The 14,479-nt window shown below is 45.3% G+C and overlaps 1 protein-coding gene across 10 annotated transcripts in view; it reads left to right on the forward strand.

Moving 5' to 3' along the window:
- Window positions 1–14,479, forward strand: part of ABCC12 (ATP binding cassette subfamily C member 12) — a 407,545-nt gene that overhangs the window by 230,996 nt on the left and 162,070 nt on the right. For all 10 annotated transcript variants that reach the window (XM_078772926.1, XM_078772930.1, XM_078772924.1 and 7 more), the window contains one exon: window positions 5,828–5,952. In XM_078772926.1, the coding sequence (XP_078629052.1) occupies window positions 5,828–5,952 (125 nt within the window). The remainder of the gene's footprint in view (window positions 1–5,827; window positions 5,953–14,479) is intronic.

Genomic DNA, 14,479 nt, shown 5'->3' on the forward strand with positions numbered 1-14,479 from the left:
GAAGATTATGTCACTGAACGTATCAATCGAACGTATCAATAAAATCCTGTTCTTCCGCTCTTTCACTCCCTCTCTCTGTTCTCTTCACCCTCTCTTTTGCTCAAGGTCATCTGCCATCAGCTTGGAAATCAGCCAACATCACCGCTTCACACAAAAAATGTGCAAAAACAGATCCGTGCAACTACAGACCAATCAGCCTTCTCCCAATTATCAGCAAAGTCATGGAATCCATCAATGCTTCGGATATGAAATCTTTCCTCTTCTCCAATGGCCTGATCTCTGATCATCAATTTGGTTTCAGACCAGGTCACTCGACTCTGGACATGCTGCTTCTGCTGTCTCAACAATGGATGGAGGTCCTCAATGCGAAACAGGAAATTAGAGCAGTCTCCCTTGACATATCACGTGCCTTCGATACGGTCTGGCACCCCGCTCTGCTCACCAAACTCTCCTCTGATGGTATCCATGGAAATCTCCAAGCATGGCTGGCAGACTTCCTCTCTAGTCATAGTCAACGTGTGGCCCTGAATGGGTTTCTCTCATCTCCTCTTCCTGTTCAGGCTGGAGTTCCCCAAGGCAGTGTTCTGGGCCCTGTGCTTTTTCTGGTCTTCATCAATGATCTCTCTGACTCTCTTGTAAATCCTCTCTATCTCTCTGCTGATGACCCCACTCTCTGCCGCTCCATTCCTCATCCCTCAGATCGGCAGGCTGCAGCCTCCTCACTCTCTGCAGACCTGGACAAAATCACAAACTGGTCAAAATAGTGGAACATGTCTTTCAATCCTGACAAATCTCACACTTTTACGATGTCTCTCCGAAAAGACCGACTGGGTAACCCTCCCATCCACTTTCTGAATAATCCTCTCCAAGAAGTTCTGTCACTCAAGCTTTTGGGTCTCACTATCTGCCATGATCTTTCCTGGGAAAACCACATTTCAAAACTGGCCTCCAAAGCCAGTCGCCGACTGGGCATCCTCCGTCGTGCGAAGTCCTTCCTTGGCACACCTGAGCTCCTCACCACATACAAGGCTTTCATCCGCAGCTCAATGGAATACTGCTCTCCTCTCTGGGCTGGTGCTCCTGCCTCACACCTAGCTCGTCTTCACGCTGTTGAAACCAAAGCTTTCAAAATCATAAGAATCTCCTGCGATGAAGCTAACTCCGAGGGCCTTTCACTTACTCACCGCAGGCAGGTGTGTGGCCTTTGTCTTCTACCCACTCCTCTCCGGCCTTGTTCCCCCAGCTCTCTCTGGGCTCTCTCCCCCAAATATTCCTACAGGTCGCACAAGATCTGCCTGCAACCCTCTTATCGTTAAACTGCCAAAATCAAGACTCTCTGTTCACCTTCACTCCTTCATTGCTCTTTTCTCCCGCCTCTGAAACAAACTCCCTCACTCTCTTCAATCCCACTCCTCCCTCCAGGTCTTTAAAACAGCTGTTCACCACCATCTCTTATCTTCTCCCCATCCAAAACCTTGGTCTTTTCTACCCCCGCTAATTTCACCCCAGATCCACTATTTTGAAATGCCATCTTCTTTCCTGGAAGTCCTTGCGGTGTCCTTGTGTTATTACTTCTCCCACCCCCCTCCCCCTTTCCGACGCCTCCTCCCCCCAAGCCCTCTCCCTCCCACACATCTCCCGATGTCCCTGCTCTCAAATGTTGTGTTTGTGTGCTTCCCCTTCTCTCCACATCTTGTCTACCGCTCCCCTTATTATATAATTTGTGTGTCTGTTCGATTTTTTTATGTGATAAATGTTGGCTCTTTCACGAGCCTCGATTCTGTATACAAAAACAAAACAAAAAAAAATGGAGATGTTAGTCTCTGTGCACCAGTCAAAAAGCAGAACAACAAGATGTGCATGTCTGGCAGCAAGAAACAAACTTTCAAGTTCCGTGAAACAAGCTTTCAAGTTCCCACTGACAGTTGACCTTAAAAGAGACCAAAGATCTCTATGGTCGGCTGATGGTTCTCACCAGGTCGACCAGGGACATCGATCAGAAAAATGCAGGTGGCAACTATGAGTTCACATTGACTCTGAGAGCACTATTTGCACTAGACGGCTCAATGCTGCCATGCACTGACAAGTCCAAGCTGATACGCAGCCTTCAGAAGCTTGCAAAACCAGATGAAACCCAGGAACAGACAGAAGCTCATGCGGCCAAAGAGCAGGATGATGACAGAGGTCCTGTGTTATCATCTCCATCTCATCTTCAAATCAAAAGATCGCCATTGTTGATGGAATGGTGCTTGTCCAGAAGATGACAAAGAAATCAAGGACAATCAGCACAGTCAATGATCTAGCACAGTGTTTCAATGACAGGCCCGTGAACCTGACAGCAGAGTTCAGTGAAGTCATCCTGGTCTTCGATACATACAAACCTGACTCACAAAAGGAGGAAACTAGAGAGAGACGAATGAATGAATGAATGATCGTTTTAAGGCCATTTTTCCCCGCTAGAGCAGGGGATAGCCTTGCGGGTCCCATGACAATCATGGTTCCTTGTTTGAGGCAATGTTTTTATGGACGGATGCCCTTCCTGACGCCAACCCTGAGTCGCCTCTTACGATGTGCAGGGATACGGTGTACCTATTCTAAATCGGGGTACACACCGGGATCATTCATCCCAGCACTTAATCAGATCCCAGAAATGCACTTAGTCAGAGCACTGATGAAACTACCGGAGGAAGGTGACCTGACAGGAGGTGAAAGACGTATTGGCCAAATTTGTGTGATCAACCTACTATCCCAAGGGTATTCACATTGCAAGTATCCCTGATCTAAGATGGTGTTTGTTTTGTAAACACCTCGCTGAAAGCAACAACTTACCTCCTACACTCGATGCACTTGAGGAACACATCCAGTGTGTGTGGTTACAAAGCCGAGTCTGGTGGCCAAATACTGCCAGTCACCACAAAGGTTCCTCCTTCCCCTCAAACCATCATAAAGTTGGTCCGATGCCACTGCAAAACCAACTCTTCTACACAGAGATGTTCATGCAGAAGGAATAATGTGCCTTGCACAGAACTATGCTTGTGCGGCACAGAATGTGAAAATGATGCAGACTGTAATGTTGAATATGACACTGAGAGTGATGATGATGTGTAATGATGTGTCAAACTGAGATAGGAAATACCTCTATACGTATGCTGTTGTCACTACCAACAATTTGAGTGCATTTTTTCATGAAAATACAAACATAATTTCACAAACTTCTTCTTTTCTTGGTTTTTTGGTGTTCATAATCACTAAATTGACATCGGCTTTGGATTCCTTGGGCCTGGAATCATAGGATTAGCATTTAGAATGAAGTTTCTATGTCAATTACAAGCTGAGATATTTGGAAATTCTTATTTGAATGTGGCCATTTTGAAAATTTAAAATGGCGGCTATGCAGGAATCTGCAAAAATGTAAACGTTGATTTTCAGATTCCTGATGCCACAAGCTTTCCAAAAATGCACTGGTTTGCTAATCTCCATAAATTTTGAACGAAAGTGTTTTTATTGACACTGAACCGGACTAATTGCAGCAATGCATATTTGTACAGAAAACAAACAAATTGGTGCTCAGACCTTGCGTTCAATGGCAGATTCAGATTCATTTCACTCAATATAACGAGCCAATTGAAGTATTATTGAATGCATGTTGGTCTGCTTAACCTCACAGCAGATTGTGCTCTCTGGGTTGTAGACTTGAGCTAGGCCGATCAGTTACAATCCTTCCCAAAGTTCAACATGAGAAATTTTAATTGATCATTTAGCTTTCATACAGCAGACATGTATGTTAAGCATTTTAATTGATCATTTAGCTTTCATACAGCAGACATGTTTGTTAAGCATTTTAATTGATCATTTAGCTCTCATACTACAGACATGTATGTTAAACATTTTAATTGGATCATTTAGCTCTCATACAGCAGACATGTATGTTAAGCATTTTAATTGATCATTTAGCTCTCATTCTACAGACATGTATGTTAAGCATTGTAATTGGATCATTTAGCTTTCATGCAGCAGACATGTATGTTAAGCATTTTAATTCATAATTTAGCTGTCATACTACAGATATGTATGTTAAGCATTTTAGATCATTTAGCTTTCATACAGCAGACATTATGTTAAACATTTTACTTGATCATTTAGCCTTCATACAGCAGACATGTATGTTAAGCATTTTAATTGATCATTTAGCTTTCATGCAGCAGACATGTATGTTAAGCATTTTAATTCATAATTTAGCTGTCATACTACAGATATGTATGTTAAGCATTTTAATTAGATCATTTAACTTTCATACAGCAGACATTATGTTAAACATTTTACTTGATCATTTAGCCTTCATACAGCAGACATGTATGTTAAGCATTTTAATTGATCATTTAGCTTTCACACAGCAGACATGTATGTTAAAGATTTTAATTGATCATTTAGCTTTCATACAGCAAACAAGTATGTTAAGCATTTAATTGATCATTTAGCTCTAATACAGCAGACATGTATGTTAAACATTTTAATTGATCATTTAGCTCGAATACAGCAGACATGTATGTTCAGCATTTTAATTGATCATTCAGCTCTCATACAGCAGACATGTATGGAAAAGATTACAATTGATCATGTAGCTCTAATACAGCAGACATGTATGTTGAGCATTTTAATTGATCATTTAGCTCTAATACAGCAGACATGTGTGTTAAAGATCTTAATTGATCATTTAGCCTTCATACAGCAGACATGTATGTTAAGCATTTTAATTGATCATTTAGATCTCATACAGCAGACATGTATGTTAAGCATTTAATTGATTATTTAGCTCCAATACAGCAGACATGTATGTTAAAGATTTCAATTGATCATTTAGCTCTAATACAGCAGACATGTATGTTCAGCATTTTAATTGATCATCTAGCTCTAATACAGCAGACATGTATGTTAAGCATGTTAATTTATCATTTAGCTTTCATATAGCAGACATGTATGTTAAGCATTTTAATTGATCATTTAGCTCTAATACAGCAGACATGTAAGTTCAGCATTTAAATTGATAATTTAGCTTTCATACAGCAGACATGTATGTTAAGCATGTTAATTGATCATTTTGCTCTAATACAGCAGATGTGTATGTTCAGCATTTTAATTGATCATTTAGCTCGAATACAGCAGACATGTATGTTAAGCATTTTAATTAATCATTTGGCTTTCATACAGCAGACATGAATGTTGAGCATTTTAATTGATTATTTCGCTCTATTACAGCAGACATGTATGTCAAGCATTTTAATTGATTATTTAGCTCTCATACAGCAGACATGTATGTTAAAGATTTTAATTGATCAATTAGCTCTAATACAGCAGACATGTATGTTAAGCATTTTAATTGAGCATTTAGCTATAATACAGCAGACATGTATGTTAAGCATTTTCATTGATTATTTAGCTCTCATACAGCAGACATGTATGTTAAAGATTTTAATTGATTATTTAGCTCTCATCCAGCAGACATGTATGTTAAGCATTTTAATTGATCATTTAGCTCTAATACAGCAGACATGTATGTTAAGCATTTTAATTGATCATTTAGCTCTCATACAGCAGACATGTATGTTAAGCATTTTAATTGATCATTTAGCTCTAATACAGCAGACATGTTTGTTAAGTATTTTAATTGATCATTTAGCTCTGATACAGCAGACATGTATGTATGTCAAGCATTTTAATTGATCATTTAGCTCTAATACATCAGACATGTTTGTTAAGTATTTTAATTGATCATTTAGCTCTGCTACAGCAGACATGTATGTTAAGTATTTTAATTCATCTCGTGCAGATGGAGCTTGGGAGTGGAAAAGTGTCTGTGAATGGTTCCATCGCATACGTTCCGCAACAAGCATGGATTTTACACATGACTGTGAGAGAAAACATCCTCTTTGGAGAAGAATACGAGGAACAAAGGTATTTGGGAGGTTTTTTGTATGCAAGGTCGAGGCTCGGGGAAGTGCTAGAACACTGAATGGATCAAGATGCAACAGAACAAAAGGAACAGCAGAGAGAGAGGGATGGGGGTGGCACCAACAGCAGGGTTGAAGGACAAATTAGAGGGAAACATTGGGATACAATGGGTGTGGAGAGGAATGGGGGGAGGAGGGGTATGGGAAGATGCAAAGGGCAGATGTGATGGATACAGAAGGAAACTTTTAGGAGGGAGAACTGGAAATTTGGAAGGTGGAGGGTGTGCTTAGCAGTGGGCTGATTGGGGGGGAGGTGTTAACGTAGGTAGATACGATCATGGTTTTGGATTCGAGACGATCTGAGATGATGGTGAACAGCTGTCTTGAGGATCTGGGGGGAAGAATGAGATTGAAGAGGATGTGTAGGTTGATTCCACAGGTGGGGAAAAAGAGGAACAAATGAGTGGAGGTGAGCAGTGACTGCATTTTTAAAATGGGGGTTTCATGCATTGCGGCTCCTGAGATAATATTGCATTTTTGACCGAATTGGAAAAACCCCTTTACTCTTTTCTTATTTGGGTAGCCGACTCCTGACCTAGAAATATGGTGAAAAGAGCGGAAAGACTAAGTGCAAGAGCAGCAGAGCAGGTTTCTAGGACATGTCAGCTGATGCTGTCATCAGAGCCGATGGTTGACCGAATCTTTTCCACCTTCTCAGGTGCAAAAGACAGAGCATCCAGGAGCAGTTCGGCATGACTGGGAAGGGTGTATAGAGAGAGAGAGAGAGAGAGAGAGAGAGAGAGAGAGAGAGAGAGAGAGAGAGAGAGAGAGAGAGAGAGAGAGAGGGAGGGAGAGAGGGGGGGAGAGAGGGGGGGAGAGGGGGGGGGGGAGAGAGAGGGGGAGAGAGGTTGGGGACTCAAGATTTTGTAGCAAACACACAATGAGGCATTCGGCCCTCTCACGAGCAGAGTCGGTTGTGGTGGCATTTTGAAGAGAGGGAAGGGATGGAGGGGAGCATACTCCGGAGACAGACTTAACAAGGTGCCACCAGGTTTTAGAGGAGGAAGACAAGTTTGAAAATTCAATCGAGTTTGGGCAGATGTTGTTTTCTGGCTTTCCTGGGAACACACACACACACACACACACCATTTTTCAAAGTATTTGTGAAATTATCTGAGATTGCCCTTGGTCAGATTTGCTTTCCAGGAAGAGAAGGCAAGTTGTTTCAGAGAAAAAGCCTCACCACGGGATTCAGAGTACCATGTGCAGGAAGATGAGCAGGATAATTTAAGATGAGGTGGCATGAATCTGTGCATGAGACAATGCAGGTTTCTGTGGAAGAATTTCCAGGCTGAGTTAACATCAGGGGTGGTTAGATATGGGAGACCAGTCCTGAAGAGAGATGGCGGCTTGTGGGCCCTGTCAATCTCCTTGAGTGAAATGCGAGACTCGCAGGCATCGAGGCAGCTGTCTAAGAATAGACAGAGAGATGTTAACTGTCACAAGCACATAATCAAATGAATCAATTAGTGCAGACAAAGAGCAGGAAACATTTGCAGGGAAGTTTGTCATCATCAAGTCCAGCAGAGAGGATTTGCCATTGGGAGAAATCCGGGTTAGAAAGTTCACAGACAGAATCAGTCCCATGGAGTCACATAAGTCCTTTGCTGGAGTGCCATGCTCGTGAGAGAGGTACCACCACCTAGAAAATTTGCGTGGTGACAATTTAAACCTCCATGTATGAGGAAAATAGAGTTGGGTTGAGTGTTTAAAAGTTGGTCCATGTTGTCTGATAGAGAGATGAAGATGAAAACATCAATGTTAAGAGGACGGCACAACACACAGATGAACAAGAGGTGGGAGCGGAGTTGAAGTTGCAGTTAAAGGTACTCCTGTGGGTTGGGAGGTGTAATAGCAGGACATGGGGTGCGAGACATTGAGTTATTGATATAAAGTGCAACACCACCGCCAGGGCGGGGTTCAGGCTTGTCAAATGAGAGGAGATAATACCCAGGGAGAGATAATATGGAGTCAGGGACGTCCTGTGGGAGTAAGGATTCTGTTAAACAGATGATGTCTGGTTTATCGGTATGACCTGGATTGAGAGATCTGTCAGGTTGGAGTGGAGACCTCAGATGCTTGAGGTCTACATAGTTAAGGAGGAGGTGTTTGTGAGGGTGGAGGACTGGGGTGGAGGCAGAGGAGGCTTTGTGCGACAGAGTGAAGGGGCGGGGTGAGGGGAAGGTTTCAGTGGTTGAGGTGAGGGGGAACCATTGAGAATGTGGGGCTGAGGAGGGATGCAGAAAGGGGGGACAAGAAATGGAGGGATGCTTGTTCCAAATTCCCAAATTGGACATATGAAGATAAAACTAGAACTGCCACTTTATAACTGCTGGCAGTGATGAACGCTTTACTCCGCCTTCCCACTTTCATACAACCTCACTTTTGATACAACCCCACTTTTGATACAACCCCACTTTTGATACAATCCCACTTTCATTGGACATGCTTTGACACGACCCCCTTGGATACAACCCTGATACACACACACACACACACACACACACACACACACACACACACACACACACACACAGACACAAACACACACACACACAGGCACAAACACATCCTCCCTATGCCCCCCCCCCCCCCCCCCACACACACACAGACAGATACACACACACACGCACACCCCTGTCAAGAGATATCCATTTAAAAAAAATATTTCCGTTTAATTAACGATATCTGCCACCCGTGGAAGAACGTCGTACCGTGGGCATGATGTCATCCATGGAGCGTGCGGTTTGTCAGCGTGAGAACGAAGGTTAGCGTCGATCGAACTTGGTCAAAATTTTCCCCATTTGTATACAGAATCGAGGGTCGTGAAAGAGCTAACATTTATCACACAAACAAATCAAACAGACAAACAAAATATATAAAACGAGGGAGCAGTAGACAAGATGGGGAGAGAAGAGGAAGCACACAAACACAACATTTGAGAGCAGGGACATCGGGAGATGTGTGAGAGGGAGAGGGCTTGGGGGGAGGAGGCGTGGGAAGGGAAGGGTGGGAGAAATATGAAACACAAGGACACCAAGGACTTCCAGGAAAAAAGTTGGTATTTCAAAAAAGTGGATTTGAGGTGAAATTAGTGGGGGTAAAAGATCAAGGATTTGGATGGGGGAAGATAAGAGATGGTGGTGAACAGCTGTTTTAAAGACCTGGAGGGAGGAGTGGGATTGAAGAGAGTGAGGGAGTTTGTTCCAGAGGTGGGAGAAAAGAGGAATGAAGGAGTGAAGGTGAGCAGAGAGTCTTGATTTTGGCAGTTTAACCATAAGAGGGTTGCAGGCAGATCTTGTGTGACCTGTAGGAATATTTGGGGGACAGAGCCCAGAGAGAGCTGGGGGAGCAAGGCCGGAGAGGAGTCGGTAGAAGACGGAAAGACCACCAACCTGCCTGCCGTGAGTGAGTGAAAGGCCCTCGGAGTTAGCATCATCGCGGGAGATTCCAATGATTCTGAACGCTTTGGTTTCAACAGCGTGAAGACGAGCTAGGTGTGAGGCAGGAGCACCAGCCCAGAGGGGAGAGCAGTATTCCATTGAGCTGTGGATGAAAGCCTTGTATGTGTGGTAGCAGCAGTCTGCTTCCCACGTCTCCGATCCCCCTCCGTCCCGGAGTGAGACCCGGGAATCACTCAGAACTGTCCACATGGTGTTTATTACAAGAGCCTGTTACATGCACGGAATCTTTCCAGTTTATGCACCGATACGGCGGCGCCCGGTACACGGCAGCGCGACCCACATTAGCAAGTAGCAAGTCGCGATGCATACAATGCACAAGGAAGCGCCCCGAGGCCATACACTGAAAACAATAGAGTTCCAGCCGTCCAGTGGGTCCTATACATAGTTCTCACCACGTCCCCCTACCCTCATCCCATACTGGGATCAAAGAGGTGGCCCAGACAGTGAGGAGCCTGAGTGGGCGGTAAGGCCACAGGGAGGACATAATATTTTCGTTTCTAGGGTACACACAATCCAATGCACCGACCTTGAGGGGCGATAGATCTCTAGGGAGGTCTTCTGGCGGCAAATGGGGTTATCATGTATGGTCTTAGACTGCCCTCAAGAGGCTTGGGAGGGTACAGCGGGCCAATACTGAGTATTCAAAGGGAGAAGGAGCGAGATATATGGGTGCCCCCAATCATTGCCACCACATATGTGGTGAGGAGCTCAGGTGTGCCGAGGAAAGACTTCGTATGACGGCGGATGTCCAGTCGGCGACTGGCTTTGGAGGCCAGATTTGAAATGTGGTTTTCACAGGAAAGATCATGGCAGATAGTGAGACCCAAAAGCTTGAGTGACAGAACTTCTTGGAGAGGATTATTCAGAAAGTGGATGGGAGGGTTGTCCAGTCGGTCTTTTTGGAGAGACATCGTAAGAGTGTGAGATTTGTCAGGATTGAAAGACATGTTCCACTTGTTTGCCCAGTCTGTGATTTTGTCCAGGTCTGCAGAGAGAGAGAGGAGGCTGCAGACTGCCGATCTGAGGGATGAGGAATGGAGCGGAAGAGAGTGGAGTCATCAGCAAAGAGATAGAGAGGATTTTCAAGAGAGTCAGAGAGATCATTGATGAAGACTAGAAAAAGCACTGGGCCCAGAACACTGCCTTGGGGAACTCCAGCCTGAACAGGAAGAGGAGATGAGAGAAACCCATTCAGGGCCACACGTTGACTACGACTAAAGAGGAAGTCCGCCAGCCATGCGTGGAGATTTCCATGGATACAAAAGGAGGAGAGTTTGGTGAGCAGAGCAGGGTGCCAGACCATGTCGAAGGCACGTGATATGTCAAGGGAGACGGCTCTAATTTCCTGTTTGGCATTGAGGACCTCCATCCATTGTTGAGAAAGCAGAAGCAGCATGTTCAGAGTAGAGTGACCTGGTCTGACACCAAATTGATGATCAGAGATCAAGCCATTGGAGAAGAGGAAAGATTTCATATCTGAAGCAATGATGGATTCCATGACTTTGCTGATAATTGGGAGAAGGCTGATTGGTCTGTAGTTGCTAGGATCTGTTTTTGCACCTTTTTTGTGTAAAGCGGTGATGTTGGCTGATTTCCAAGCAGATGGCAGATGACCTTGAGCAAAAGAGAGGGTGAAGAGAACAGAGAGAGGGAGTGAAAGAGCGGAAGAACAGGACTTTAGGACCCGTGGGCTGATGCCGTCAGGTCCAGTTGCAGAATCAGAGTCGAGGGTTGACAGAAACTTTTCCACCTTGTCAGGAGGAAAGGCCACAGAGTCCAGGAGCAGCTGGGTACGACTGGGTACGGTGGGTACAGAGAGGGATGGGTTTGGAACACAAGATTTAGAGGCAAACACAGAGTTGAGGCATTCAGCTTTTTCACGTGCGGAGTCAGCTGTGTAGCCGTTTGAGGTAAGGGAGGGGATGGAGGGGGAACAAACACCAGAAACAGATTTGACCAGACACCAACAGGATTTGGAAGAGGGAGACAGATAAGAGAGTTCGGTCTTGAGAACAGAGATATATTGTTTCCTGGCTCTCCTGAGGGTGGACACACACTTGTTTCGGGCTTTGTGAAAGGAAATGAGATTTCCTTCCGTTGGATTTGTTTTCCAGGAGACGAAGGCAAGTTGTTTCTGGGCAACCGCCTCACCACAAGATTCCGTGTACCATGGACGGGAGGAAGGGTATGACAACTGAAGACGAGATGGGATAAATCTGTGCATGAGAGAGAGCAATTTCCTTTGGAAGAATTCCCAGGATGAGTTGAGGTCAGAGGCGGTAGAGATGGCAGACCAGTCCATATGATTGATGGCTGCTTGAAGACCGTGCCAGTTGGCCTGAGTGAAATGCCAGACTCGTTGATGCTGAGGAGGCTCTCTGAGAATGGTCAGAGAGATGTCCACTTTAACAAGCACATGATCAGATGAGCCGATTGGAGCAGAAGAAGAGCAGCAGACATTTTCAGGGAAGTTAGTCATAACCAAGTCCAGAAGAGAAGATGCTCCATTGACTGAGATCCGGGTCGGGAAATTGACAGATTGTGTCAGTCCCAGTGAGTCGCAAAAGTCCTTTGCTGAGGAGCCATGGCTGGTGAGAGAGGTACCCACACGCAGCCAACTGGCATGGTGACAATTGAAATCACCACATATGAGGAAGAGAGAGTTGGGATGACGAGATTGAAGTTGGTCCATATGATCAGACAGCGAGATGTAGATGGAGTCATCACTGTTTGGTGGACGGTACAACACACATATGAACAAAAGGTGGGAGCCAAGGGGAAGCCGTGGGCCAGAGGTATTCCTGGGGGTGAGGTGGAAAGAGGGCAGTGCAGGGCGAGTGAGGAAGAGAGTTTTTGATAAAGATAGCAACCCCACCTCCAGGACAAGGCTCAGGTCTATTATACCGGAGGAGGGAGTAACCCAGGAAAGATACGAAGGAATCAGAGACATCATTAAAGGAGGAAAGTTTCTGCTAAGCAGATCACGTCTGGTTTGTCAGAAGCAACCTATATGGAGAGATCAGTCAAGCTTGAGCGAAGGCCCCAGATGTTTGAGGTCCATACCGTTAATGAAGAGGAAGGGGGAGCATCGGATACAGAACAGGGGGGGAGGGGTAGGGTAAGATGTGGAAGAGGAGGAAGAGGTAGGGAGAGCTGTTGAAGGTGTGTCAGAGATTTCAGAATAGCTTGGAGAAAGGGAAGGATGGGGCGGACAAAAGGTTTGATGGTGATTGGGTGAGGGACAGTGAGGTGTTATTTGAGGAGGGGGAAGAGCGAGGCAGAAGGTTGGGGGAGATGAAGGTGAGAGTTGGAAGGGGGAAGAAGCGGGGAGGACGCTTTGAGGAGGAGGGGTGTGAGGGGAGGAATGGAGAAGAAATGAGGGTGGGGAGATTTGAAGGGGAGAGGCGAGGGGGGTGTTTATGAGGGGAAGGGTTAGGGGAGAGTTTAGGAGGGAAGGGACAAGGGGGGGGGGATTTGAAAGGGATGGGAGATGGGGGAAATTTGGAGGGGAGGGGTGAGGGGGTGTCTAGGAGGGGAGGGGCGAGGGAGAGTCTAGGAGGAGAGGGGTGTGGGGGGAGTTTAGGAGGGAAGGGGCAAGGGGGGAGATTTGAAAGGGATGGGTGATGGGAAGGATTTGGAAGGGAGTGGCAAGGGGGAAGATTTTAAAGGGATGGGTGATGGGGAAGATTTGGAGGGGAGGGGCAAGGGGGAAGATTTGAAAGAGATGGGTGATGGGGAAGAATAGGAGGGGAGGGGCAAGGGGGGAGATTTGGATGGGAGGGGTGATGGGGAAGTTTTGGAGGGGAGGGATGATGGGGAAGATTAGGAGGGGAGGGGTGAGATTGGATTTTAGAAAGTGTACGATTAATGGGAAACAAACATTTATTGCAAAATGAGTTTCTTGTGACCTTCAAGTCAAAAATACGTTTGAGGACGCTGGAGGGAGGGGGGGGGGGGGTGGAGTGCAGGTGAGTTTAGGGAATGTAGGAAAGAGGAACTGTAAGAAATGGAATTTTTTTTTGGAATGAATAGATTTGGTGAGCAAGTCGAAAGCAACCTTTTAAAGAAGAAGATGAAAAAGGTGTTATAATATACGACAGAATACAGTTCTTCAGGGGAAAGTTTAAACATTTTAAAATTGAGCAGTGAAAACTATCTCGGGAAATGGGGGTAAAACACGTGATCGAAGAACGAACGAACGAATAAGAACAACGAATAAATGAATAAGAACAACGAAGAAGAACAGAGACAACAACAACAACATGCATTTTAAAAGGCCATTTTCCCTGCTAGAGCAGGGGTTAGCCTTGTGGTCCGCATGACAATCTTCTCCATTTAGCCCTATTTTCTGCATCTCTCCTTGTTAACGCCCTTGCCCGCATTTCTTCTTCAACCATCTTTAGCCAAGTCTTTCTCGGTCTTCCCCGTCTTCTACTTCCTTCTACATTCATTTCCATCACTCTTCTCAACCAGTCACTTTCATCCTTCCTCAACACATGACCAAACCATCTCAACCTGTTCCTCTTCACAGCATCAATCACAGGCTCTATTCCCATCATCTTTCGCAATTCATCATTTGTCTTCCTCTCTCTCAACGATACTCCGCACATCCGTCGAACCATTCGCATTTCCACCCTTTCCAACCTTCGTTGCTGCTCTACGTTCATTACCCATGTCTCGCTCCCATAAATCATAACACTTCTCACACATGCAGCATACACCTTTCCCTTCAGCTTCAACGACACTCCCCTCATCATCAGCACGCCACTCAATTCCCGAAACTACTTCCATGCACATCTCACTCGAGCAACCGTTGCAGGGTCTGATCCACCTTCTCCATTCAGCATGTCTCCGAGGTAGCAAAATGTTTTCACACCTTCCAGCTTCACGCCATCTCCAAGATCCAACTCAACATTTCCTCCATTTGCAGCTCCCTCTGTGCACACCTTACATTTGAATGTAGCTGCCACACTGGTTAATGACCCTCTCAGACCACTACATTTTTGA

Source organism: Myxine glutinosa, chromosome 2 (assembly GCF_964187855.1).
Source record: "Myxine glutinosa chromosome 2, kmMyxGlut1.1, whole genome shotgun sequence".
NCBI lineage: Eukaryota > Metazoa > Chordata > Myxini > Myxiniformes > Myxinidae > Myxine > Myxine glutinosa.